The sequence below is a fragment of the Osmerus mordax genome, chromosome 11 (genome assembly GCF_038355195.1).
Source record: "Osmerus mordax isolate fOsmMor3 chromosome 11, fOsmMor3.pri, whole genome shotgun sequence".
NCBI classification, from domain to species: Eukaryota; Metazoa; Chordata; class Actinopteri; order Osmeriformes; family Osmeridae; genus Osmerus; species Osmerus mordax.
Window position 1 is genome coordinate 14,649,598 of NC_090060.1, and position 26,233 is coordinate 14,675,830.

A 26,233-nucleotide genomic window follows, 5' to 3' on the forward strand; every position below is an offset into this window, starting at 1 on the left:
TGAGTATGGGAGTCAGGTGGCTGAGCGGTTTGAGAATCGGGCTAGTAATCAGAAGGTCGCTGGTTCGATTCCCGGCCGTGTAAAATGACGTTGTGTCCTTGGGCAAGGCACTTCACCCTACTTGCCTCGGGGGGAATGTCCCTGTACTTACTGTAAGTCGCTCTGGATAAGAGCGTCTGCTAAATGACTAAATGTAAATGTGAGGAGAGAGCAGTTCTAAGATGAGAAGAAAGAGATACATAGAGAGAGGAGAAAGGGAGAGAGAGAAAGGGAGAGACAGAGAGAGATAGGGAGAGACATAAAGGGAGAGACAGACAGAGAAAGGGAGAGACAGACAGAGAAAGGGAGAGACAGACAGAGAGAAAGGGAGAGACATAGACAGAGAGAAAGGGAGAGAGAAACAGGGGAGATAGGGGGAGGATGGGTAATTCTAAGAGAAGGTAATCAATTCAATCAAACCCTGCACCAGCCCCAACACACACACATCAAAGACACTCCACTTAGTGGGTGAAACACAGATGACGCAAACCTGGACACACACACACTGCTGGTCCCAATTTAGCCTGTGTATGCCCACTCACTGGGATCACTATATAGAAATGATGACAAAGACAATTTCACCACCTATATTATTAATTCATAGTTTCATAATTCATAACGGGGTTTGATCTTAACCTTCAGGGGGCATTTGAGTTGCAGCTCCAGGACTGAGACAGTCTCCTATGGCAGAAAGCCCTGAGCTCTGTGAGGCTCAGGTCTGGTGGAGAGGCAACGGGCTTCACCACACTAAGGGGGCCGAGGGGTTCCGTGTTTGGGACACGCCAAGTTTCCTATGGTGGCAGCGTCGGCAAGGCGACTGACATAACGACGACCCCAAGGCCTCATTTCACCGACGCTCCATCATCGAAAACACGGTCATCGCTGTTCTTTACAGGTTCGTAAGGTTAATTGGCTATGCATTCTGATTTTCTGGCTGCCAAGTTCTTGATTGGCTCTGATTGGCAGGTTGGAGGTAAGGTTATATAACTGTGTAAAAAAATTATTTACATATAACCTAACATGTATGTAGTACTGACTCAATGGCAGAAGGGATAACAGCTGATGTGATAGCACGACAGAGCGGGCGGGGGAGGGGGGGGTGGAATCTGTCAAATGATGCAAATCATCCTTTCTCAATCCTTGTCCTCGGGACCCTTGGCCTGCGTGTTTCCAAAGAATGATCAGGTCACCCAGACAGGGTCTTACATGATGGCGTTGACGTGGCGATCCAACCTTGGCGACGTGCAGCCCAGGATCTCCCCCGGGGACAGCGGCCGACACTGGGGCACCAGGACCTGGAAGTCTGCCTTCAGAGCGTCGCTCACCGCCTGGAGACCAGCCGGAGGAAGGAGGGGGAAACAGAGGAATGAAAAGAAAAAAGCTCATTGAAGTTAAGTATGTTTTCAAAAGGGTGAAAAGGAGCCGTTTCCAAGTACACCTACATTGTTCGCGGTGGCGGGCGCCGAAAAGCGTGCGCCGACAATTACGGCTAGAAAGGAGCAGTAGTGGGCTCAGAGGTGTGCGAGCCCTTTCTAGTTGAAGGTAAACACAAAATATGGAGGATGAACTCCTGACTCTAGCATACCGTCTTAATCCTACACAAACCTACACACTCTGAGCTGTGAGAGGAGGCCAGGGCTAACACATAATCATATGAACACACGCATGCACACAACCCGATTCTCCCTCAACAACATATGACACATGCATTATCCCAGCGATTGTAAAAATAACACTTGTTATATTAGAAGAGGCCGGGGGGGAAGGAAGGAGAGGAGGGGAGGAAAGGACAGGAGAGGAGGAGGGGAGGTGAGGAGGAGGGAAGGAGGGGAAGAGGGAAAGAGGGAAAGAGAGGAGGAGGGAAGGAGAGGAGGAGGGGAGGAGAGGAGGAGAGGAGGGGAAGAGGGAAGGAGAGGAGGAGGGAAGGAGGGGAGAGGAGGAGGGATGGAGAGAAGGAGGGAAGGAGAGAAGGAGGGAAGGAGGGGAGAGGAGGAGGGAAGGAGAGGAGGAGAGGAGGAGGGAAGGAGAGGAGAGGAGGAGGGAAAGAGGGGAGAGGAGGAGGGAAAGAGGGGAGGAGAGGAGGAGGGAAGGAGAGGAGGAGGGAAGAGGAGGGAAGGAGGGGAGGAGGGAAGAGGAGGGAAGGAGGGGAGAGGAGGAGGGAAGGAGGGGAGGAGAGAAGGATGGAAGGAGGGGAGGAGAGGAGGAGAGAAGGAGGGAAGGAGAGGAGGAGGGAAGGAGGGGAGGGGAGGAGGGGAGGGAAGGAGGGGAGGAGAGGAGGAGAGAAGGAGGGAAGGAGAGGAGGAGGGAAGGGAAGGAGGGGAGGGGAGGAGGGGAGGGAAGGAGGGGAGAGGAGGAGGGAAGGAGGGGAGAGGAGGAGGGGAGCCATCTTGTCTGTCAGAAGAGGCTCTGCTTATGTAAAGGCCGGGGATGAGCAGTACGTGAGCAGAGACTTGCACAGTTCCCTCCCGCCTTTCAAGTCCAAAATAACTGCAGCTGGATGTTCAAACCCACACTTGAGCTGAAGCGTGAGTCAGTCTGGATGGTGGAGGGTAGGACTGAGCCCCCCCGTGCGTACATGTGTTGGCGTGTTCATGAATAAACACAACACACTAGAGAAGCGAGGGGGTGGGGGGGGGGGGGGTGGTGGGGACGAGAGATGTAAACACTTTTACACCTAGGAATGAAAGGAACAAACACCTCTCTCACACACACAAACACAGATGTCACCTGCAGAGCAGCCACGAACTGGATGGTGCTGACGAGTGCCAGGGTGTTTCCGGGAGTGAAGTTGAACCTGACTGTGTCCAGGAAGTGAGCGTTGTCCATCTGGATGTCCACAAACACGTACAGCATCTTGATGCCTGCGGTGGAGTCTATAGGGACTGCAGACAGACGGAGGGAGGGAGGGACCGAGAAATAAATGATGCAGCGTTAGGTCAGTGTTACATCTAAAACACACGAGTCATGCTCATGTATCAAGGATAAACACTGAGGGCTTTCTCACGATGTGCCTCTGTGTATGTGTGTGTGATAGTCAGAAAATACACGCTCTCTCTCTCTCACATTAAGGTGGAAACACTTTGCCTCTGATTTGCCAGCATACGCCAGGGCACTGATGCAAAGATATCCATTATTTAGGAAAGGAGAAGGACACAGGCACTTACTATTAATACCATTCATTTCACAGACCATTTACCACATGCCTGGGCTTAGCAGAGGTGGCTAGCAACAGACAGAGGCTACTGTGAGCCAAAAGGAGCTAAGGAGGGAGGGAGGGAGTGATGGAGGGGAGAAAGGAGAGGAGGAGGGGGACCGGGGGAAGAGAAGGAGAAGAGGGGAGGTGGGTTGGGAGTTAAGGGCAAAGGGATCTTTGCTGTACATTGTCATAACGTGTTATGTTCAATCGTAACGTGTTATTTTCAATATTACAACATCTACTGTCGAGCAGGGGAAACTGTGTCCTACGATGAAGGAAGTGACTCATAGTCATGTCAATGTTTAAAGGTTACTGCTCAAATACGTTCGATAGCTAGCTTATTTTACTGTGTGAGTTCATACTAATATTTTAAAATTTGTACGAATTTTTATAATCATTTACAAACAAATTTGACATTTACAACAGTATATCTAAATATTTATTTATCATTTGTTTGGCGGCCCGCCTGCATTACCCTAATGGACCACTAGTGGTCCTATTAGTTGGAAATCGCTGATGTACTGTATATATTCCAAAAAAGAGAGGGATTGGGAGAATGGAGGATTTGTCAATTAACAGACTGAGAGGAGTGATGAATAGGCTGGCATATCAGGAACGACAGAGAGAGGGAGAAAGAAAGAGAGGGCGAGGGAGAGAACAACAGAAAGAGAGCGAGAGAGCGAGCGTGCGAAACAGATGGAGAGAGTGTTGTATACAGGTTGTGTAAAGAGGACTCATCAGGGTGCTGAGTGGGGGCTGATAGTCGGCCCTTCTCCCCTCCAGACAGCCCGGCCAGACGGGGGGCCAGGGTCGCTGGGTCTGTCTGGTCATCGCTTGATTACAGGTGCTCCATACACAAAATGGGCCTGCAGCTCTCTGCGGCATCGATCCTTTCTCTGATCACATTAGCCCAACAGGATCTGAAACTGCACTTAGTCACTGCAATTAGAGACACTGTCAGAGAGACATGAGGCCGGCTCGCTCGCCCGCTCCACCCGTCTCTTTTCACCCTCCCTCTCCCTCCCTCCCCCTCCCTCCCTCCCTCTCATCACTCTCTTCCTTTTAGTACCCTTATCATAGCCCTCTATTCTTTCACTGACACGTGTGCTCATACGCACACAGACACACTGAAACTCACGCACGCACACTGACTCGAATGCACCTACACACAGGCGCACACACTCACAAGTTGAATTTGTAGCAGGTGGGACAGAGAAATCCAAAAAAATGAAAGATGACAGCTTGTGTGGAGGGGAAGATAGATGAGAGATAGGAATGGAGGGAGGAAAAGAGAGAGACAGAATGAGAGAGGGAGAGAGAGAGAACGAGACAGAATGAGAGAGAGAGAACGAGACAGAATGAGAGAGAGAGAGAGAGAGAGAGAGAGAGAGAGAGAGAGAGAGAGAGAGAGAGAGAGAGAGCGAGCATCTCCGTGTGCCAGAGACAGCCAGAACCTCTTTAATCTTCCACAGGTGTCTGACATCCTGTGCAGAGCTGAGACTGCCTCTACCTCTTTAGCGTCTGATTGGTTGAATGCTGACAGCCTTAAAAAGCAGGAGGCTCTGATTGGTTGAATGCTGACAGCCCTAAAAAGCGGGCAGGCTCCTCAGAGTGACTCTGATGTTTGTATACAGAGGTCTGAATAGTAGCCTGGACCTGACCGGTGAAGGACATCAGCTTGATCCGTCCAACTGTACTGAGTGAAGTTAGAGTCTAAACATGGAAAAAACAAACACACGGGCACAGGCACGTACACGCACACACACGGTGTGTTAATATTCAGCTGGTCAGTTCTGGTATTTGCCAAGGAGCTTTCGAGGTAGGAAGCAATCACAAGTATTGATTTAGCATTTCCTCCCATGTAGTACTATATCCGGACAGGGCAGTCTATGGTGAGTGAAGGGTCTTTAGAATCTGCACAGACCCACCAGCAGACAATCCTAATGCATGTTCCCCATTGATCGGCTGAGTGCATGTGCTGGCCAGCCTGTTAAAGGGCTTGTGTAGCGCTCGCGCTGGGTCCAAGCAGAGACCGTCTGCGGGCGGTTCCTCAACAGGACCTTTCTTCCCTGTTCTTGTGACCTACACCGAGTGGTCTGTCATTGGTAAATGTCATTATGTGTGTGTGTGTGTGTGTGTGAGAGAGACTCACTCAGACAGCTGTGGCCATAGTGCACCATGAAGTCTGCTCCCAGGGCACGGGCGGTGAAGTCATCCACACAGCAGGCCCCATACGTCACATCCCCCATCACGAGGGTGTCTGCATCCGTAAACCTGGACACACACACACACACAGGGTAATATATATATATACACATATATATATATACATTATATATATATATGCACTACACTTCTAAGTAAACCGTGACATATATATATATATATATAATATATATAATGTATACTACACTTCTAAGTAAACCGTGACACACATTTGCTGTTTATTGAAAATAGGTAAGCTTCAGTAGAATCCACAAATCGCTCACATTTCAATCGATCACAAATTCACAGTATATCTGAGATTGTACAAACGCACGCGAACGGATGCGCAAATCCACAAATTTCATGGGCTTTCAAATACAGCTAAACAGCAGTATCCAAGCATACACGGTCGAACACACCGTATCTCCCTGATAGTTACCATGGTGATCCATACTCATGACACACCAAGTCATGCATAGGGAGGAGCTTTGATAATAGTACAAGTACAATCGATGACGCCTGTCATCCTCCATTCAGACACTGTGGCACATCAATAGGAGGGACTGGAGGCAGGGATCCTTCAGATAACCCTGTCCAGCACATTCCTTTTCACTGACACATGGCCACCAGCGTTTGAGCGGCCCGCGGGAAGCGGGGCGTTGTGGAGCTGCTTGTCTGTCAAGGCCCCTGGACTCCTCCTCCAGGACGCTGGCGCGGGGACCACGCCAGACCCAGGCCAGCTGGGGAGGGGCACTTGGGACGAGGAGCGCTAAGCAGATTAGAGGGCGAGGCCGTGGGCCGCTCTGTCCTGGCCTGGCCCGGCCTGGGCTGGATTTGCAGCACATCTGGTGGGGAGCAGGCAGAGCGGGTTCGGTGACAGCTGATCTAACAGTGCGAGTCGGCGGTTGTAAACAAGCTTGTTGTGTCCCCTCCACCCTGCTGCTGCGGTGGTGGTGGTGAGGGGGGGGGGGGGGGGGGGGGAAGGGGCTACAGGAAGTTCACGTTCTCCCTGAGGGAACAGGCTGCTCTAGTCCCTTCTTTCAGGGCTGGTATCTTAAACTAAACCCAGACCCACTGAGAGGATTGAGACAAACTACCTTATAAAAGGAGAAGGAAGAGACAAACTACCTTATGAAGGAGAAGGAGGAGGAGGAGACAAACTACCTTATAAAGGAGGAGGAGGAAGAGGAGACAAACTACCTTATAAAGGAGGAGGAGGAAGAGACAAACTACCTTATGAAGGAGAAGGAGGAGGAGGAGACAAACTACCTTATAAAGGAGGAGGAGGAAGAGGAGACAAACTACCTTATAAAGGAGGAGGAGGAAGAGACAAACTACCTTATAAAGGAGGAGGAGGAAGAGACAAACTACCTTATAAAGGAGGAGGAGGAAGAGACAAACTACCTTATAAAGGAGAAGGAGGAGGAGGAGACAAACTACCTGAGAGACAGGCAGGAACGAGGAACAAAGCGGAGGTGTGAGAGGAGGGATGGAAGGATGGATGGATGAAACAAGGACTGGATAAAACAATGATTGGATGGATGGATGGATGCAGAGGGGTGGAGGAGGTGGGAGTAGGTTGCTCTTGCAACATTCAGTTATTCAGTCAGACTTGGAAGTTCATTAACATTCTTCATTCATTTACCCATCTTTCTATTCACTTCCTCTCAATGTGTCCCTCTATATGTATCCATTGCCCGCAAGCATGCAGATCTTAAATCCCTACTCCTGCGGAGGTTCCTGGTACTGGTTTTTAATTAGAGCATGGTTGCACAATAACTTCATAAACGTTGCCATCACCAGCCTCTCTCCGTTCTCTCACACGCTACATCATGCTCTCCGGTGCTCGTTTTCCCTCGTTCTTTCACCATTGTCTACCTCTCGGGTTTTCTGGTGCTTGTCTACCTTCAACCTCTATTTGGGAAAGAGCTACACAACTCTCCTGCTCTCAATATATTTCTCTCTCTCTTTCTTTTTCTTTATTGGCTGCTCCCTCTCTTTTCCCCTCCGACGGCTGCTCTCCTGTGAAGGACATGACAGGCCAACCGAGGCTGGTAAAACATGGACCCTGGATGGATGAACTCATCTGGCAAATAAATATTTGCCTTGGAAGATTTGATTCGCTTATCCTTGCTCTTGTTCAAGGTCTTGATTGTCTGTGTGTGTATGTGTCGTAGAGAGAAATCCATCCATAATGAGAAAATAAGAACTAGTATAATCCCTCTGTTAGTTTGCGGTGTGTGTTTGTGTGTGTGTGTGTGTTTAATGACACTTGTCTAAAGCTGCAGAAAGGTGTGTCGTACTGTAGCGAAAAAAAGTCTAGCTGACTGAAACGCAAAATACACCACGACCAAACCACAGCACTACACAAGATCACTGAATCTGATCTGTGATGCGTGGGAACAATGTAATCCAGCCTTTTGACAGTTGCACAGTTCATCATCTCATCTCTCAGGTAATTGGCTGGCTGGTAATCAAGGAGGTGATGAGGGAGCATTACATTTACATTTAGTCATTTAGCAGACGCTAGCGAGCGTGAGAGGGGAGGAGGAAGGGAGTGACACAGAGAGAAGGAAAGAAGGGGGGGGAGGCAGAGAGAGAGAGAGAGAGAAAGAAAGAGAAAGAGAGAGAGGGCTATCAAGTGTTTACTGCAACCCAATCCTTAGGCCTTACGAACGATCGAAAAAGATAACATCCCCCTCCCTCCCCCCCTCCCCACCTCCCTCCCCTCCTCCCAGTGTTTTCTGCGTATCAGCAGTGGTTTTGCTCCATATCGCGCTCTCCAGCTGAAACAACAGAACTGAAATGTCATTAAGATGTAATTAAGATGTAGGAGACGTAGAGTGGAGCTCGATAACAGGCCTGCTTAATTAGCAGACCTCTTAAGCAGACTGATAAATGGGGGTGGAACACACCCCGCAGATGTGACTGCGTGTCACTTTACCCATTTTGGAGTTTACACACAGACACGAACACGCCGCTCATCACAATCCGGATGGTCATAATACACGAGATACACCTTCGCTGAGGCACTCTGACTTCCTTATTCACACACACACACACACACACACACACACACACGTACACAGACACACAGCAGTACAGTATCACTCTTGATCCATGAGGAAGTCATTTACATAAGCGCTACATACGCCTTAGCTCCGGAGTCGTGACGCGGCCGTGAAAGTAGATCCATCCCCTTCGTGGCGTCCTCCGGAGGTCCTTGCCCGGCTCTGACAGGCGCTTGATCACAGTGCATTGTGGGAGAGAGGGCACCACAGGCCACAGCCCCCTCTCCGCCTGCTCATCTCAACGCTCCAGCAGGGTGACAGACACGTGCATCATCACCACAGCGACACAGACACAACCAATCGGATACGGGCGCCTCCTGTCACCCATTAGAGCACTTCCTCCTGGAGGAGAATGAATGGGGTTGCATGTGCAGACATCATCTGGGGCTGGGAGCTGACGGCACGGGGGCCATCCAGTGTGAAGACAGTCTGGACACACCGGACATGGAGCGCTTTAACAAGCATGAGCACATCTGAATGATGCCAAACGCTTTGAGATCTCATGGATCTATTAGGAAGCATTTATCCTTTTCAATAGGCTCCTTCAGACAGCTAGAATAATTGCTATTGATGAAAACGTTGTTACCTCCTAGTCAACTACTGCACACAAACCCAACACTTCATTAACTAACACACCGTGACCGATGCTATTAGCACATTCAACTGTTGACACACACACCCACACACACACACAAACAGCTGTAACCTAGATTCTGTCATTTCTATTTTTGGCAACACTTTATATTAAGGTTACATTGAAGTAGTTGTAGTTGCATGGTAGTTAGTGTAGCCTTAATGTAGGGGTGCCCTATTTTCTTACGAATGTGTCCGACTAGAAGGTAAAGAGGAACTACACACAAAATCACATTGCTTCTTTAGAGGGGAAATTTGAACGATTGCGAGGCTCATTGAGGTCCCACACTCTAAAGTTTGTGTGGACACAACAACAAAAAAAAACAGAAAAACGGTACGTCTGAAAGAAAGCGATTCTTTGCAAATGAGCCTGGCCCTTACCGAGTACACTCAGACAGTCCTTACTGTGGCCCCACTGCTGTCATGGTGATTTATGTCGAGCAAAAATATTATAATCTCCCAGCTGTGCACCACAGCAATCTGAGGCACCTCTCAGACAAGCACGGGGACTGATGTGTGTGTGTGTGTGTGTGTGTGTGTGTGTGTGTGTGTGTGTGTGTGTGTGTGTGTGTGTGTGTGTGTGTGTGTGTGTGTGTGTGTGTGTGTGTGTGTGTGTGTGTGTGTGTGTGTGTGTGTGTGTGTGTGTGTGTGTGTGTGTGTGTGTGTGTGTGTGTGTGTGTGTGTGCGTGCGTGTGAGGGGAAAAGGTGGCGAAAGAATGGAGGACGAGGAGATGCAATTCAGAGACAAAGAAAAATGGGTTTGGAAAGCCAAAAGCACCTGTGCGACATGGCTGTGTGAAGCCAAGTGCAGTGGGATTCCCTCCGCGCGTTGACTCAGTGCCTCCGTATGAACCACGGATAGGCCCGCCTACGACCGCTGAAGGAACTGAGATGCCAGTTTCTCGAGGTCTCTTGATAAAAGCACAGGCACGCACACACATTTACTTTAAAGCAAACCACGAATGATTCGAAGGCCTTTGGAGATAACCAATGCTGTATAAACTACGGAGTCTTTCCCCTCTCAGTCCATCCATAAAGAAGTGCTTTTCCTGCAGGGTTGTCAGGCCCCAGGGCCAGGGCGGGCCTGTGCTCGACCTGTTCATGCCTGCTCCTCTGACACCTAGATGGGCAAAGTGGGTTTGTGTTACAGCATCGCCCCGACAGAACCCCAAGCAGGTACATCCCTCAACCTCTTCCTCGTACATTAAATCGGGTTACACGTGAAATATTGACACTTCGCATCTGGTGACGGCTCATCTTTCATTTCATTACCTTTCAGACAGGAGCACCCTCACTCCCTCCACACACACACACACACACACACACGGGCGCGCACGCACGCACGCACGCTCCCCTGCATCGGAGCCACAATGGGTTGTGGAAGCCTGGTGATTGGTGCAGGGAACACAGCTTGCTCCTGTGGTGGCAGGGGCACATTCACGCGGAAGAACCTTCATTATTTCCTCTTTAAAAGAATTGAGTTAAGGGAGGGGGGGGAGGGGGGGGGGGGGAGAGGGTTTTGGAGGAACTGGGGAGCCGAGAAAAATGAAAGTGTGTGAGAAGAGATCCTGTCACACTGTGGAAGATGATAGAGGGTAGGAAACAATAAAAGAGCGATGGGAGATGAAGAGGGCGTATCACGCCGGGGTGGGGAGAGGAGAGGGGAGAGAGAGAGAGGTATGGAGAGAGCTTCGGGGAGTTTCAAAAAAGGAAAGCGAGAAAAGAACCCATAGCGGTGAGACAGGGAGAGAGGCGCGGAGAAAAACAGAAAGAAATGAGAGACACACACACACAGATAGAGAGACACACACACACAGAGAGACACACACTCAGATAGAGAGACACACACACACACAGAGAGAGACACACACAGAGAGAGAGAGACACACACACACACACACAGAGAGAGACCTGCCAGCTGAGTGCAGTCTCAGGCAGATGAGCTGTGTGCTCAGGGGTTTGTAATATTAACAAATCTGATATCTGTAATCTGCTTTGCACACAGAAAATACCCGGACAAAATACACTCCTCAACCCGCCTCCCCCCTCCTCCCCGCCATCCCTCCTCCCTCTCACCCTAAAAAAAAATCTGACAGAGAGGGACCCTAGTGAAGGATTAAACGTTTTCCACGTTTCCTCTGTCTCTCTCTTCATCCCTCTCTCTCTCTGCCTCTCTCTCTCTGCCTCTCTCTCTCTGCCTCTCTCTCTCTGCCTCTCTCTCTCTGCCTCTCTCTCTCTGCCTCTCTCTCTCTGCCTCTCTCTCTCTGCCTCTCTCTCTCTGCCTCTCTCTCTGCCTCTCTCTCTGCCTCTCTCTCTGCCTCATCTCCCAAGAGCAGCACACGGCAGAGGGAGAGCCTGGGAGAGACGACACTCTAATTGCAGTGATTGAGAGAGTGAGTCGGTGGTTAAGTACTCAGGAACGGTGAGCGTGCGACGATGCGGACGTCATGGTATTTAGACAGATGTTTTCGGTAATGCCATTAGATAATCTCTTAACACCCCCCCACACACACACACACACACAAAATAAATAAAAAACAAGATCATTTCTACTGTTTCTGTGACTGGATCTCATCTATTTGTTCGGGCAGGTTGTCAGATGCCTGAGCCCCTGTCATTATGTGAAAAGCCCACAGCTTTATCAAGACAAGACCCCAGAACTGCTCAGCACACATTCAAATGAGTGTGGGATTTAACTGTCGGGGTGTGTGTGTGTGTGTGGGGGGGGGGGGTCATTGATCCAGCATCTTTTTAGTGGGATGTTGTTGCAGAGCACACAGTGAGGGGCTACAGAAACAGCCGAGCAAGGTCACATCTCCAGGAGAACTGTAAACCTGTATTTACCACCTGTGGTCATCTCAGATACACAGAAACACAGATGATGTCAACTGTTTAACACATAATCCACTTTTCAAACATGCTGTACGGGCCAATACGTTGACAACCCAAACCCAGACCTAAATCCAGGTTTACACAAAAAACAAGTTTAGACCTAGACCAAGGTCAGATTAAGTCGCAGTTTGTATTTCTGACTGGAGTCACTCATTCAGAATTGAAGTGGATAAACAATTCCATTGGGGATTACATTTACATTTATTCATTTAGCAGACGCTTTTATCCGAAGGATTACCTGTTGCCCTGGTATTAAATGAATGTTCTAGAAAGCATCTTTTACATTCAAAACCAAAGCAAGCACAGAAATGTATAATGCTTTAGTTTCCAAAAACAGTTGGACACACTTCTGAATACACAGCCTTTATATCCCAAAGCACCCACTTCATGTAAGTATATCAATGAATTCCAAAGAGACACACATAGGCTAACTGAGACAACATTATTACAGGGAAGTATCGTATCACTATAGAGATTGATGAGACTCTTAGACTTCCTCTGCAACAGAATACATCATTTCGCTCTCTCTCCCTCTCCCTTCATCTTTCCTCCGTCCTCCCAAGGTGATCCGTCACACTGTTGTGACTTGACAGTCCTCCTCCTCTCTCACAACTTCTATCTCTTCAGCTGAACAGCTTGTTTTGGGGCGTAGGGCCTCAATTCCTACTTCCCTCCATGAGTCTGCGCACCATCCTGCTGCTTAAGGTCTACCGACGTTCTAGAACCTTTTCCAGCCACCCCCCTCACCGGGCTTCTCCTCCACTCGCTCTCTCAGTAAGGTAGGTCATCCTTTCATCGGTGCCCTTCAGGCCATCTTGCCCTCCACAATAAGGCCGAGAACAAGGGGTGACCTTTCCTAAAAAGGCTGGGTGCGACTGATAAGCGTTACCAGAGACGTCCGTCTGAGCCCGCCAGGCGCAACCACCGCTTTGTTGTCGAAATATAGCCAACTGCCAAATCTCATTTAAATAAAAGATGTGCTACAATTACGCGTTGGCCACTGAGGGTTCATCCATTACGGCGAGAGAGACGACGGGATTTAGCATATTCCCAAAAAAATGAAACCAACAAATGTGACCAACATCTTCCCACTTAAGTGTTCGCTTTCACTTGCAAATGACGAGCTTGGTCGCCCACCCACCTCCATTTTGTGTACATAACAACACCGGCGTCGGTGACAGCAATTACAACTAAAAGGAGCACTGTGCAAAAAATCCAGAGCTCCTTACAAAACCGCCGCGCATATATATCCAACACTCACACCTCGTTCTGAGACAGCAGCGTAATTGCATGCATTTCATTATTTCTGCATGTGATGGGGAAAGGGCTCTCCGAAATGAGAAAGATTATGCCTGTTCATAGCGGAGAAAGTGAAAGTTATGCTGGAACGGGCCGGTAACCTTGAGTGCCGACTCATCCTTATCTCCAACACACACCACTGGGCAGGGCAAATGTATATTTAAGGCTGGACTTCATAAATAGTCAGACTAACTGGGCGCTGGTTACCCGGCTTCTCCTGTGTCGGCCTAATTAGATACTAAACCTTCCTCTCTCTCTGGCTCTCATCCGCTCTGTACCTTTCTCTCATCCTCTTATCCCCTCACTCCCTCGCTGTTATGTTATCTCCTCTCTCTCTCTCTCTCCCATTCTTTCGCTCTCACACCCTTGCTCTCGATCTCCCTCTCTCATCCACTCTTTCTTCCTCTCCCCCCCCGTCTCTCTCCATCTCCACAAACTCCATTCGGAAGCTGGGGTGGACAGACAGGGCAAACTTGGAGTAGAAACGGGATCCAAGCCATCGTAGGCTTGTCCACTTCTTCCCGACACACTGCATTGTGGGAAGCCAAGTGGGGGTACACGGGGCAGTTCCTCCGTTGTATATTTTCAAGACAGCTCGGGCAATTTCCTCGCTTTTATGTACCAGGACATTCTATTACGCGCCGTATATCAGCCACACCTCTCGTGCCTCCAGTCATTCGATGGAGAGAAATGTGATTTAGGTTGGCCAATATAACAGAGCACAGGCCATGGATCCTCCAGGGTCTGGGCTGAAACCAGGGGACAGAGGTGTGGGTGGTTCACTTTACACCCTGCAAACCCATTTCCTGTGGCGCTGTGACTGCTTTCATCCTGACTTCCACAGTCCTCATCCCTGGGGGACAATTCCACCCCCTAAGGTGTCAAGGGGCTGCTGGGGGGTGGGGGGGGGGGGGGGGGGTGGGGGGGGGTGTCAGCGTCTGAGTGCTGGCCTCGCTCGTCACAGGGCAGAAAAGTAAACTCAGAAGATTTGGGTCGGACGTGTAGGAGCAGCAGCAGGAGGAGCAGGATGAAAAGCAGGATGAGGAGGAGGAGCAGCAGGAGTTGGAGCAGGATGAGGAGCAGGAGGAGCAGAGGCTGGAGGAGCAGGATGAAGAGCAGGAGGAGGAGCAGGAGCAGCAGGAGGAGGAGCAGAGGCTGGAGGAGCTGGAGGAGGAGCAGGAGGAGCAGAGGCTGGAGGAGCAGAGGCTGCTGGAGGAGCAGAGGCTGCTGGAGGAGCAGAGGCTGCTGGAGGAGCAGGAGCAGGAGCAGGAGGAGGAGCAGAGGCTGGAGGAGCAGAGGCTGCTGGAGGAGCTATGGGTCTGAGAAGGTGGGGGTAGACAGTGAGGGACTGCTAGCAGGGGTTCTCATTAGTCAGACAACTACTTTATCTGTGCATGTGTGAGTGTGTGTTTGTGTTTGTAGACAGAGAGCCTGTTGCTTACTGAGCCCAGTCTGAGTTCCTAATGTAAAAGTCTGGGACAGAAGGCAAAGACACACACAAATGCACCCAGGCTCTCTTGCTACCTACTGCTCAGCTGTGCTGTGAGCAGGGCGAGGGAAGAATGGCATAGGGCCGCTTGGCACAGCTCTGCCCCCAGCAGGACCCCTCCCTGGGGGCAGAGCTGACATGTACCCCAGGGGGCCGTGGGCAGCAGCTCTGCACACCAGCCAATAAAAATCCGCCCACTGACTGGTTCCCGAGTCCTGGCTCTGCCTCAAATAGAACCAGTCAGCACAACGGGGGGGCGGGGCTTAAGTGCAGTGATGGAGAAGTCTGGAGGTGGAATTGAGGTGTGTGTGTGTGTGTAAGTGACAGGGTGTGTATGATTGTGTCTGTGTGCGTGTGTGTTAATGTGAGCGAGCGAGAGTGTGTTGAAGTGAAGGTGTGTGTCTCAGAGAGAGAGAGAGAAATAGTCTCACACTTTCAGAACTGTGACGAAAAAAAAAATTATCAGGTCTTTCAGCCTGCAGTCATGCCCTTTCCTTACAAATCCCCTCGCTGTGCCACATGCGCATGGACACCTGTCATTCAAGTGCCAGGACAGAAATCCAGTGACAGAGGAAGACATACCATGTGCCATCGACAGGATTACAACATGGATGAGTGGGCACAGCACAGACCCAGGCCGCCCCCATCTCAGAAGGGTCAATCCTGAAGGAAGTTCATCAAAAGACCACTTCAGTGCAGCAGTACGACAGCTGGCATCCCATCACAGACCATGCAGCATATGGCAGGATGACAGCACAGCCATCTTTGCCCGTCCGAGTTAGAGATTCTTTCTGTTGTTCTGTAATCTTTTTTTTTTTTTTTGCCTTCTCCACAAGGTTGTTTACTCGTGAAACCAGAGTTTGTGTCTGTCTGAATTCCTCTGGAGCTGTCAGCAGACTTTCCAAGGAAAGACAGAGTAATGACAAGGAGAGAGGGATCCATGAACCACACAGTGCCGCAGCACCGTTTTCAACCTAGGTGGTCCAATCATGGCCAATTTAAAAGAACAAAGGGAGCCCACATTTGTGAGGGTGACAGTGTTCTATATATAACTACAGCACATACTATACAGCAAGTGATCCTTTATACTGTAGGTGACCATGAGGGGTGAGAGAGGGGCGATGAGAGGAAGAGAGAGACAAAGAGAAAAGAAAGGATCAGGGAAGAGCGAGACAGAAAGAGAGAGAGGATAAGACGCGAGAGGTGGAGAGAGATGGAGAGAAAGAAGAAGATCGAGAGAGAAAGACTGCGAGTGCGCGCGGAACACATTTGTATGGCGTGTATAATAACAGTGGCTTCAGACTATTAAATTGCGGCGAGTCTCTAATTCAGAGCAGCTGGACTTCATTAGAGCTTAACGGCCCATCCCACCCAAGCTCCTTACACACTGAGCAGCTACTGTAAGCCTGTTCAGCCCCACGCTGGTATGGACCTGGGCCCTGGCGTATCCTGCTGTACTGCCAGTGTGCCGGGGGTGGGGTCGTGACGAGAGAGACCTTACACCACCCTACAGATGAGGCCAGGTCATTGACCGTGCTGGCCTTGGACCCTGAGGTTACTGGGCAGGCACGCAGGCACACACACACACACACTTCAACAATCCCTCTGAAGATCCTCTATATGGGGGCTCTGCCCATTTCCTGTACTTGCTTTCATGTAGCGGTTGGTCTGAAGGCCTAATGGCCCTCCACTGTGGCCTGCTGCGACCTGTCAATCATGTCAGGCTGCAAAGGTCATGTCCTCAACCTTGGACGACACGATCAGGCTCTCGGGAAGTCTCACTGCATATCTTCTGAATCAACAAAGTGACCTTGGCATAAATAAATACAAAGTGTACATGCAAATGTAAGTACCCTCACCGAACATAATTAGATTGCATACCATACAGTATGCAACGTATACATGACATACATCATGCCGCAACCTAACGTCCTTCATGTCTGGTCATGTCATGTCAGTTGGTGGCGTGGGAACATTTTGCCATGTCGCCTAGGACTGAGAAGCGACAAGGCACTTGACGCGGGGATGCTGGCGTAACACCCAGGCTTTTCTGCCTATCACTGACCTGTAACTACCTTGTGAACACCCGAGATGGGGGTCACAGCAGGGAGAGGGGAGCTGAGAAGAGGAAGAGGAGAGGGGGGTGAGAAGACGGGGAGAAAAGCAATTAGCAGGCGGTAATTGCTCTCATCAGCGTGGATCAGGTGGTGGCGGAGGGCTGGTGGACGTTGGGGGGGGGGGGGGGGGGGCAGACAGAGTGGTGGAGGATGGGGTGGGTTCGGGGCCAGATAGCAGAGGCAGCTCTCCTACTGATAGAGACCCTGCTGATAAGACTGTGCCCTATCACTGGTCGTCCTCACCCCCTCCCTCCCTCCCCCCCTCCTCCTCCCCCCTCCATGCAGAGGGGAGAGGAGCGATTGGCAGATAAGATTAAATGGGGGAGGTGTGGCTCTGGTGAAGCGACGGATGGAGGTGAGGGGGAGGAGAGGGGGAGGAGGAGGAGGAGAGCAGGGAGATAAGGAGTTGAGCTGAGGGAGACTCAAGTTAGCCCTCGTCAGAGGGAGCATGGACCAGGGAGCACACAGTGCCAAGTAGCCAACCCAGCAACTTTTCCATTAGCGAGGCCTTCTAAAAGCAACGACACGAGAGCGCATTGATGGCGCGGCTTACGACCAGTGGTGCAACGCAGGTTTCCTGTCTGAAATCAAATCTCTCCCATTTGCCTGAAAACCCCCCCTGGACCCCCCCTCACCATATACCTTCGTCCTGGCCCCGAGCACCCAGCAACAACATTAGTATTGACTAGACACCCATGTAAGCAATACACTGACAGAGAGTAGAATGATGAGATGGTCTCCTTTTAGAAAACACTTAAGGCCTGCCTTTCTCTCCTGAGACTGGGGGGGTGGGGGGTGTTAAACAGCCACAGGAATACACAAAGGAAACTCTTCCACATCTGTGTGCGAGGACAGAGTTTTGTACACTTGGGTCTAGTAGTGCTTTGGACTAGTACTTTGTGTAATCCTTCCATGATGCACTAACTTAGACAGGTCAGAAGCTCAGCCCGTTGAAGATAATCGATTAGAACCTCGGAATCGAACGCTTCGCATTACAGGTCGATGTGTGTGTGCGTTTGTGTGTGTAGGAAAAAGCGGTAGTGTGCCTACCTCTCGACGATGTCGGCGATGACACAGGCAAACATCTGCAGTCCCTCAGGTAGCTGCAGGGCCACTGGAAACCAGGAGGACAGACAGTCAGACAGACAGACAGACAGACAGACAGACAGACAGACAGTCAGACAGACAGTCAGACAGACAGACAGACAGACAGACAGAGAGTCAGACAGTCAGACAGAGAGACAGACAGAGAGACAGACAGTCAGACAGACAGTCAGACAGACAGACAGAGAGTCAGACAGAGAGACAGACAGTCAGACAGACAGAGAGTCAGACAGACAGTCAGACAGACAGACAGAGTCAGACAGAGAGACAGACAGTCAGACAGACAGTCAGACAGACAGACAGAGAGTCAGACAGAGAGACAGACAGTCAGACAGACAGAGAGTCAGACAGACAGACGACAGTCAGACAGATGTGGACAGAGAGGAATGAGACGGTGGGCTAGAGGAGTCTACTGGCACGCTGGAGTGACAGCACTGTGTTATTTAATATAGCTCGGCAACGCTTGTTGTTCCTGCTATTAGCTGAAGAAGCCTCCCAGACAGAAGAAGACTGACATTTCAGGGCAATTTTCTCCCCCACAGGTGCATTACCCCTGGTTTATCTGATGGATTGTAGGAAAAGCACTGTAGGAAAAGTACGAGTGTCACCTCTTGTCAGTCTGTACACCTCCCCCACCCCTCTCTCCACACTCCATTAAAGGCACCCTTCCTCCGCCTGTCTCTCTCAATGACAGCCTACAGCTTTATGAGTCACTCTGCTACCCCCTCCCCCCCCCCGTCACTCTGTCCCACTCGCACCCATCCACACCCACAGATTAAAAACACACGCACCTACACAAACAGAACCCGCGCGCAGACGCACGCACATCGACGCGAGCCTACTCATCACCGGTCTTAGCAGATCAGAAAACGCAGAAAACTGGCAAGGCGTAAGAAAGTGTGGCGAAAGGGATGAAAGTCCCTGTGAAATGGGGACCCAGGACGCCACACAAAGACGGGATCGGTCCTGCTGGTGATGTGGAGGGGAGCGGATGACGGGTACTTCCGGTGGAACTTATCAAAAGTCTGTCTCCAGCCGAGACGAATCGATGCAAACGCCTCCGTGAGGAGATAGGCCGGCTTCCTCCCAGGGCTCAAGTTAAAGAGCCGTCCCAGAACAGCACGCGTGATGGTGACATGACAGTGCGGAAATGAGGAAGTCAAAACGTAATCCCTCTCCTTACTGGTGGATCACAGAGGGATATGCACTCCCGTATTAAACTGGAGGTAATGCTGCAAGACTTCTGTGCTGGTTCACTTTCACAGACGGGATGCAAGCGGCGAAATGTGTGTGGTTCTTTTGAGTCCACCCTTGAAAGTACTTTGAAGCGAACACTTGACTAATATTGATGATGTCCTGGATAGCAAGGATGCAGAAAAACCTTCAGAGGATCAACTCGAAGAGGGATAGAATGGATGAAGGAGATGAGGAGAAGAGGAGGACATCCTATCTGCTTCTCTGACATGGCACACACCCCGTAGGAAAACAAGATTTTCTCTGAACTTTTCTGGAGGAACCTCAACAAGATCCAGACACACTGTTTGTTATGGATGACTACGGCTGCAATCTTATGAATATATTTAAAATACTTAAATTATAAAAACAATTATATTGTAATACAAATTGAATACATTTAAAAAAAACATACCAACAAATACATGATGAAAATCAATATGGGATACCTGATTTCACTGTCATTTTCTTTCACCTAAAATGTTGTTTTGTTGATGATTCTTTTGTGAAAAAATGAAAGGACTTTTGTTTCCCTGAATCACACCATTATGCTTGCACAAATTGAATATCCAGTACTGTTGTCTTGGAAACAGACAACCATGGTCAGGCCAGTGGTCACATTTGCCATGAAGGGTTACTTTTATTTTAAAGGATCCAGCATGAACACTTGGCCTTTTTGTAGATGCTCAAAATGTAATTTAATCATAGCTAGGTATTGTTGTATAACCCGTACTACATTTCACTGGCCCCTGTTTAGTAAATCCCTTTAAATTTGGTCATTTCCTGCTGCAAATTAAGTAAAATATTCAGCTGTCTCAGTTGATTCTCCCTCGGGAGGAGCTTGTATAGGTTTGCAGGCTGTTCCTCAGTATGGAACACATAGAGCCCAAAGGCTTGGGATTTTGTGGATCAACCTTAAAGCTGGAAACTAAGACCTGTGGTGAGTCAGGTGGCTGAGCGGTGAGGGAATCAGGCCAGTAATCATAAGGTTGCCAGTTCTTTTTGACTGTGTCATTTTGGCTGTGCCAAATGACGTTGTGTCCTTGGGCAAGGCACTTCACCCTACTTGCCTCGGGGGGAATGTCCCTGTACTTACTGTAAGTCGCTCTGGATAAGAGCGTCTGCTAAATGACTAAATGTAAATGGTGACCATTTCTCAGTATGGATCCATGTGACGTGCCGCCTGACATGCACCCGTGAAGGCCTTCCACGGACACGGTCTGCACTACGATATTCAAACAGATGAGCCACCAAGAAGATCCAGATGGAGGTTTCACCATTATTCCACAATAGCAGAGCTTTAACTGTTTCAAGGTATTTAATGGCAGCACAGACCAAAGGAAAGGAAAGCAAACAGAAAGGCCAAGGGAAAGAGAAAGAGGGGGAAGGATTGCCATGAAGAATGATCGATGAGGAGAAGAGTGAAAAGAGAGAGGAGAGTCTTTCTGATAAAAGGTTAAAGGATCACCATGTGCCCATGTAGACAGAGGCCGACAGGCCATTATCTGGGAAAGGGCGAGTTTATTAACAGAGAAAGGTTTCTGAGCTCACAACAGCCATTGCTGACAGAGCCAAAGAGCTCTCTTCATCTGCGCTCACGGCTAAAGGTGAGGCAATTGCAGGCTGATGGGATGCGTGTGGTACTGTGTGTGCAGTATGTGGAATGGAGTGTGTATAAGGTTGTGCGTGTTCAAATGCATGTGTGTGTGTGTGTGTGTGTGTGAGGAACCTCATTTGCACGGTTGTCACAAAAGCATATATCTGCACTCATGCTTTGACACAGCCCAACAAACAAATCTGTGTGTGTGTGTGTGTCTCTCACCCTCTAACAGGCACGTACCAGTGCACGCACCCCACGTTGAAGTTTGGTGTGAGCTGTTCTCTAGTGTTGCTAGGTGTATTCCGTACCTACAGGAATCAAACTGGTGGCTGGGGAGACACTGCCTGGTGGACGAGAAAAAGTCCAAGTTAAAGACACTGCGTGGGAGAGAGGAATGTCTGACGGGATGAAAGGTCACCAGGAGACGCTGGAATAAACAAACTAATTCCTTCAAGTCCACAGCCGCCAGTAGAGAAATGTGTATGTGTGACTGGAATTGCCTTTGAGTACAGCAACTGTCTGATCTGTAGCCATTGTCCTTTGGGCCTGCAGGCCATGTTTTCACTGAGGCACACACTGTTACAGAACTAGGCCTACAGCCCTCCTCTGAACCAGCTGTCAGTGAGGCTGCTACAATTCTCGACTATACAACTGCCGCTGGACCCACTTCAATGGGCGCTGGTTGTGAAAAACAGGGTGGTTTGAGAGATGCTAAACATAACACATTTGTGCTGGTAGTAGTTCAAGGAGAAAACAAAATAGCACCTGGTATGCTAACCTGTTTGATTACTGGCTGTGCTCATTTGGGGAAATCTTCAGAGCCGCAGTTCCCGGTATACGTTCCACAGCCCTGAAGTAAAAACATGTTATGGTTTCATCGTTGCTCCAGAGTTATTTCCATTTTCTCCTCTTATTGCCCTGTCTCCATCTTGGTTCAGCTCCTTCTAGGTTTTTCCACATATTGTGTACTGTGCAAAACATGTACAGAGTCTGAACCTGGTGGGCTGGATATGTCATATGAAGAAAAAAACTAAACAGGAGAAGAAAGGTGAGATATTTTTAGATCCAATTGTTCACTGTGGAGCTCTAAAGAGGGATTAACTTGTACATAGTCCTCCCAGGCACACTACAATATCTATTCACATCCCTATTTGTTAGGAAAGGGTGACAAAAGTTCATGACTAAATACCGGGGAAACGATATTAAAAAGAAGGGGGCACGAAAGGGAGAGGCTGAGAGGCTCAAAGCCAAAGCAGGAACAGTTAAACATGACCGATGACAGAAAACAAGGGATGGAGAAAGATAGACAAACCCAAATAAAAGTGTCTGAAGAGGAGACAGAGGTTTCTCTGCACACCATCTGCTCATTCATTCACAGCAGGGAACATTTGTTGGATGTCAATAAGTTTGTCAATAATTTTTTCTTCTTTTTTTTGCAATTTGTTGCACAGCCACCAGAAAATACCTCATCATCATCAACAATCAACAGCACCAATCAACAATCCAAAAAACATAGAATTACATTATGTATATAGGCCAATAGCAACAGGGACAAAATTAGTTCTTAAATCTATTGATTTTGCATCGTGGCAGATAATATCTGCGACCAGATGGGGCAACCTGAAATGACCGAGCAGGGGATGACTAGGGACAGCCAGGACTGCCTGGGTGTCCGCCCAGGACTGGGCCTCTCACTCTAAACGATCTCTCACTGTGCAGCTGGGAGAGATCATTTAGATTTGTACCTTCAATTTTACTGCACATTCGAACAAGGACTGTTCCTGTTTTTCAAGGTAAGTGACCCACACCACCGAATAAAATGAAGGTTAGAACAGACTCAAAAAACAGGAATAAAACATTTTCATAAAAGTGTAGTCAACATTAAAGCGACTGACCTTCTGGTAAAGCTAGGCTACATACACGGATGTGTCTTTGCACAAACATCAGTATTTGGTTCAAAGGGTAACTTGCTTTCAATTATTCTCCCCAGATACTTTTACTTTTGAATGACATCAACAGCCTGGCCATAATATATTTTTCAAAGCTTTCAAAAAGTTTTTCTAAAATATTTTTAAAAACTTTTCTAATAATATTTTTTTCACCTTTCGAAACTTTGGTTTCAAAATATTTTTCAAACCTTTAGAAACTTTTTTGGGAAAACATTTTTCAAACCTTTAGAAACTTTTTTGGGAAAACATTTTATTTATTTTTTTTCCAAAACTTTTCTAAGCTTGTTTTTCACACACAGTGAAGGAGAGGAGAGATAAGAGGATATAGGAGGAGAGGGGAGAACAGCGAACCCTATAACAGTAGAGTAAAGCAGAGCAAAGCACAATAGAGTACAGAAGAGTTTAGTAGAGTCCTCATCAAGTACTCATCAATGATGCAAACCAATTTTTGAAAAGAAATCGCAAATATATTTTCAACCTTTCGAAACTTTTTGTAGAAAATATTTTTCAAACCTTTAGAAACTTTTTTATCAAAACATTTTGTAAACCTTTAGAAACGTTTCTACTACAGCCACATCAAGAATTGTGTTGATTTGAGCCCCACTACTGTATGGATTACTTAAAATAGCGTTGCAAGTAACCGAGACCAATGTCAGAATGTCAAAATCTCAAGAATTTACATTTTGGGACAGGTCAAGTTCAGTTTGGGACTGTTAATTTTGCACTTCGGGACGGTACTGGGACAGTGAGGAAAAAAGTTCGTTGCAAGCCCTGCACCTGCTCATCCAGACTTGGATGAGTGTGCCTAAGCCTGTACTGCCCATGGCATTAGAAGACCATGACTCACGTTTCCTGGTTATTTAAAAGCCTAACTGTATTTTTGTAAAGTTTAGAAATCGAAATTGTTTTAGAATTATTTCCTAATTTAAACGGTTACTAAGAGCTGTTAGGGTGTGAAGATGTAAGCTCACCTCTTTTTGCTTTGGCCTGTCTCACCCGCCACACCGTTTTGTGGATCTCGAAGTTGTAATTTGCAGGTAGGACACCGATCGCCTCTTGCAACTCAGTGTCCTGCAAAATGTCATCGGGAATTTGATTGGCCACTCTGCGTGGTCCTCGCCCTAGAGAAACAATCGGATATAATGTCACTAAGGGAAGAGACTAAGAATAATCAACTGATCAGAAAGTTGCGATGTTAGAAATCCACAGTACTTTAGAATCGGAGCAGGCAACTGTAGCTGATGGCTTTAGCCATGCGATCGCTAATTGAAAACACCAAACAAAAAATTGCACCTGTGAGCAGACCTGCTATCTTAACTAGCCTAGCTAGCTTTAGTAAAATAACGATGTAACGTTCTACGGTAGCTATCGTAGCTATAATACATATCAGCTCCAGGGTGTCAAAGATTGCAGCAAGCTAGCTAGCTGTGGTTATCTAATTGCTAGCAGGTAGCTAAAAATCATATCGTTATCTAATACATATCATTTTCTAATACACAACATATACATTTTGTTTTTGTCCCGCGTATTTAAAGGAGACACTATTTACCAGTGGATTTTTTGGCAGAAACAACTTGCGTTTCCGTCTGGGATGCCATTTTTACTTTGCATGTGGGAGACAGAAAGACCTGGCTAATCAAATGCAGAATGTAGTCGAAGCAGTCAAACACTGATACTGTCGAACAGCGTTCCGCTTGTCCAGGAATATGTTATGTTCTTATTTACTACTACTGTATATTTGTCGCTCTGATAATACTAAGGGCTATCATTTCACCATACTATACTACTTTTTTTTCATATAACTCATCAGCAAGTTATGAATAGACTATCTTCGTCCCAGTCATGTTCACCTCATGCCTGTGCTAATGCTGTTCAGTGAGAATCCGACTGTGAATGAAGGAGTGATGTGACAAAAATGACTCATAGGTCTTATTTGCTACAAGACTTGCAAGAGCTCAAGGCATATACAATGTAACAGAGCTGATAATCATGAGAAAAAAAGATTTTTTGGAGGCTAGAACCAAAAGAGGACAAATAAATTGTTTACATGACAATGCGATGCACGAAAATAAACGATGCTTATATACACTAATCCCATAGAGACAAGTGCAAAAGCAAAAGAAAGGATAATTGTAGGCTGAAGAACGCATTCATTGCCTGAAAGCCTATCCCTGCCTTCCCCGTATGTGCGTGTCAATTCAGGTTACATGTGTATGCGTCGGCGCGGAGTGTGTGTGCGCGCATGTGTCTGTCACACCAACAACACTTGGAACGTTTTGCCACCTGCACTAATGTCGTGTTCTGAATTATGCGTGGAGTATATGACTATCTTGTGGATCTGCTACTATTGAGATGTGTATGATATTTACACATCTGTCAATTGTTTAGTTTATGGCATTCCTCCTGTGTTATGACCTTCCCGGGTCAAATGGAAACGTCAGCTGGACAAACAGTCATATAAATGATTGTTGAATTTACCCGCTGAATGATATGCACATGTGCACACAGAATTAAATAAATCATAGTGCAATCTGTCTTCGCAGAGTGAGAGAGAGAGAGAGAGAGAGAGAGAGAGAGAGAGAGAGAGAGAGAGAGAGAGAGAGACAGAGAGAGAGAGAGAGAGAGAGAGAGAGAGAGAGAGAGAGAGAGAGAGAGAGAGAGAGAGAGAGAGAGAGAGAGAAGGGGAGGGAGGGAGGTTGGGGAAGAAGAAATGAGCGGTTCAACTATGTCAACAACATTATGACCATGGGTCTCAACATCAGCAGAATCATAGACTATCTGTTACATTTTTAAAACAAGAACGCTTATTCAAGAAAAAACACCTACTGAGCGATATGCCTATAGCCTACTTTGTGAATCATAACAAATGTTAAATAATGGTGTATGCTCTCGGATATCAATAAACCAAACGAAATGATTTAAAATAGTCCTCCACAGATGAACGCAACATTCCAATGTCTTGCCTAAAAGGGCTAAACAATTTTTACTTTGACAACAAACAGGACGGAACTGCGCAGAAGGAGATCTGGTAGCCTGCGGACGATGAGTTATCGGAGCCAACCTCATCTACTTTTTCTGTCTTGAGCGCGTGTCGTAAGTCTCCATCCTTTGAGGAAGAGGCGAAAAATAGATTTGCGTCGATAAGAAAGAGACTTCGTAACTGCAGTTATAACACTTTTGGATGAACTACCGGAGAATGCAATGTGAGGCTTCAAGGAACGAACCCCAAATCATCAAAGTCATTATTGGGAGGATTTGAGGAGCCGGCTTCTAATCCGACATCAGACGTTATGTGAATCCAAATAACTTCTGTTAATGAGAGATTTTAACGTTTGTGATATGCCTCTCATCCATCCATTCTCATCATCCAAGAAAGGAATTTAGATCGACCTTCTGAAATCATCGT

General features: G+C 48.0%; 1 protein-coding gene across 1 annotated transcript in view; it reads right to left on the reverse strand.

Annotated features, from left to right (window-relative positions):
• The window catches only part of dph1 (diphthamide biosynthesis 1), a 38,239-nt gene extending 13,804 nt beyond the window's left edge, over window positions 1–24,435 (reverse strand). Inside the window, exons 1-6 of the mRNA XM_067246240.1 lie at window positions 24,377–24,435; window positions 23,799–23,948; window positions 17,992–18,055; window positions 5,388–5,509; window positions 2,767–2,921; window positions 1,246–1,367 (exon numbers count right to left, since the gene is read on the reverse strand). Of these exons, the coding sequence (XP_067102341.1) occupies window positions 1,246–1,367; window positions 2,767–2,921; window positions 5,388–5,509; window positions 17,992–18,055; window positions 23,799–23,948; window positions 24,377–24,425 (662 nt within the window). The 5' untranslated portion in view covers window positions 24,426–24,435. The remainder of the gene's footprint in view (window positions 1–1,245; window positions 1,368–2,766; window positions 2,922–5,387; window positions 5,510–17,991; window positions 18,056–23,798; window positions 23,949–24,376) is intronic.
• Window positions 24,436–26,233: the final 1,798 nt, after the last annotated feature.